Source organism: Heptranchias perlo, chromosome 6 (genome assembly GCF_035084215.1).
Source record: "Heptranchias perlo isolate sHepPer1 chromosome 6, sHepPer1.hap1, whole genome shotgun sequence".
NCBI classification, from domain to species: Eukaryota; Metazoa; Chordata; class Chondrichthyes; order Hexanchiformes; family Hexanchidae; genus Heptranchias; species Heptranchias perlo.
Genome location: NC_090330.1, coordinates 107,210,886 through 107,213,421, shown reverse-complemented (window position 1 = coordinate 107,213,421; position 2,536 = coordinate 107,210,886). Strand labels below are relative to the sequence as shown.

At 49.8% G+C, this 2,536-nt stretch overlaps 1 protein-coding gene across 1 annotated transcript; it reads left to right on the top strand.

Moving 5' to 3' along the window:
* The first annotated feature begins 222 nt into the window (after positions 1-222).
* mettl18 (methyltransferase 18, RPL3 N3-histidine) lies at positions 223-2,077 on the top strand. The gene has a single exon (XM_067985504.1). It carries the CDS (start codon positions 337-339, stop codon positions 1,423-1,425), a length of 1,089 nt encoding a protein of 362 aa, XP_067841605.1. The 5' UTR covers positions 223-336; the 3' UTR covers positions 1,426-2,077.
* Positions 2,078-2,536: the final 459 nt, after the last annotated feature.

Below are 2,536 nucleotides of genomic sequence, written 5' to 3'. Positions count from 1 at the left end.
TTATGAAATTCTCTTATACAGCCCCGGGTGACAGGCAGGCACTTCTTACCCGAAGCGGGTCTCGAACCTCCCACCCGGCGGACGGAGCCGAGTCTGCTTTGGGGGTGGGGGGGGGGGGGGGGAGAGATGGGGAAGAGCGAGTGATGTCACAAAAGGCGCGCGGGCTGCGGGATCGCGCACGCCGGGGGGGGGGGGGGGGGGGGCTCTCCGCGCGCGCGGCACCGTCCGCTGCGGGGAAGGGGGCGTGGTCAGGGAAACGTCACGGCCAGCCCGCGAGCCGAGCCGAGCGACCGTTGGGAAAGTGGCGGTTATTTCCTGCCGTTGGGCGGCTCGAGCATGGAATTCAAATTCGAATTCTCGGTGGCGGCGGGCCGGCCTGAGGCGACTGGTAACGGCGCCGCCGCCGCCGAGCAGCCGGTCCCCCGGAGCCCCCCGGCCAGCGGCAAGGAGGGCCGGGTTGAACTGGGGGGCCGGAGCCCGAGCCCAGCCGCCGAGCTGGGGGTTCCCTGCCCCGGCCCCGGCCTGCGAGAGCACCCGGTCCCGTGGGGGGAGCTGGATCAGCTCCTGGACGATAAAATAGTGGAAGTCCTGGAGCTGGGGAGCTCGCCCGCCATTAAGATCAAACACGTGAACGTCGCCGTGGTGGAAACGGCGCTCTCCCGGGGGGAGGGAGAGGGAGAGGGAGAGGGGGGAGTTTCTGGCGCCATTTCCACCCACTCTGACCTGATCCCCGGGGTCTACGAGGGAGGGCTGAAAATCTGGGAGTGCACCTTCGATCTCCTCAAACACCTGGACGGGGTGGACCTCCGAAGCCAGAGGGTCCTGGACCTGGGCTGCGGGGCTGGGCTTTTGGGAATACTCGCCTTGAGAAAGCAGGCGCAAGAAGTTCACTTCCAAGATTACAATGGGGCGGTGATCGAAGAAATCACCATCCCAAACGTGGCACTGAGTGAGGAGGAGAGTGAATCATCTCTGGGTGGGAAGGAAGAGCCTGGGCTGGAAGATGAAGATGATGATGATGATGATCCACCTGAAAAACGAAGGAAAGGCGAGGAATCATCTCCACCGCCTAAACGAGGGATGCTTTCTAGATGCCGGTTCTTCTCGGGGGAGTGGTCCCAATTTAGTAAAGTTCACGGCAGCAATGGCTCCTTCAAATACGATGTGATTCTGACATCCGAGACCCTTTACAATCCAGACTGCTACGGTGCTTTACACGACACGTTTTTGAACTTGCTTTCTGAAAAGGGAACAGTCTACTTGGCCAGTAAAACCCATTACTTTGGGGTGGGTGGGGGTATTCACCTGTTTGAAAGTTTTGTGAGAGAGAACAAGGTTTTTGAGATCAAAACAGTGAAAGTGATTGACGATGGACTTCAGAGATGCATTGCTGCAATGTCTTTCAGGAGGGTCAAATGTTCGTGACATTTTACAACAAAATGAAGTACCCTTTACAGAAAGTTTAGCTCTCTGCACACTTGGCACTCGGCTTTCTAAGAATGAATATTGAGGATTTGTTTTTTAATTTGACAAGCTGGAATTTGAGAGAATGGTTGGACTTTTGCTCTGGTGCAAAGGATTGGAGAGTTGAGTGATTGAAAATGACTGAACCATATACATTGAAGGGGCCTTTAGACTAATGTAGTGAAGAAATCCTCATGTTGATCTGTTTCAGCAACAAAAGGTCATCATCAAAGTTTCAGGAGGAAACAACTGCAGAAAGTACTTTGAAAAGCATTTAGAAGCTGTTTGGTGATGATTTTGTGGTGAATAGGCCAAGTGTCTCCACACTCTGAAAAAGTTTTTTGAATTCAATGATAGTGCTGTCAGTACAAACAGCAAACAAAGAAAGGAAGCTTGGGCCTAGTTGGAGTTCTCTTGAGTTTTTGAAATTCTTGAGATGGAACAATACTGCACAGGAGCTGCTGATGTGTTGGATTTCAGTGCTGAAAATTGTGCCAAAAATTTAAATGTGTTTACACTAAATTTCTTGTCAGCATAGGCATAAACCTTTAAGGAAAGTTTGTAATTTTTGTGCCTTTTAATTGCAATAAAACATCACCTTGTGATTTCAAGACCTCTGTTAATATCTTTTTCAATCACTTTTTTTTGTCCTTTGAGCTACACTTTTCTACATCTTTACTGCTGGAATTCAGAGCAGCAAATAGTTTGTGTGATTGTGACTGGTCTATGGAGCAGTTGGCTTATCAATGGAATAAGAAAGCTGCTTTTTGTGCCATGTAACACTGCTGTGATAAGTTTTACCCAAGTTAACATTGATTCATCAAAACCGTTTAATTCTTGTACATGGATCCTTGTGTGTCAACCCACTTCACATAATTTCTTTGAAATGCAGTTGACTTCTGGAAGCAACTGTAACTATTTTGCGACAGCAGGATTACCATAAACTAATCGGATGACTGTAGTTAAAGGCTCGCATTTAATGGAAGCACCTAATGGAAATTCAGAACTGCATCCACTGTAACGACGTTGTGTCATCTCCAAGCTGTTCATCACTAGCTTGCTTTTTTAATAT

What these genes read in the sequence shown, in the direction of transcription:
- mettl18 (XM_067985504.1), top strand. Translation starts at nt 337, where the DNA reads ATGGAATTCAAATTCGAATTCTCGGTGGCGGCGGGCCGGCCTGAGGCG.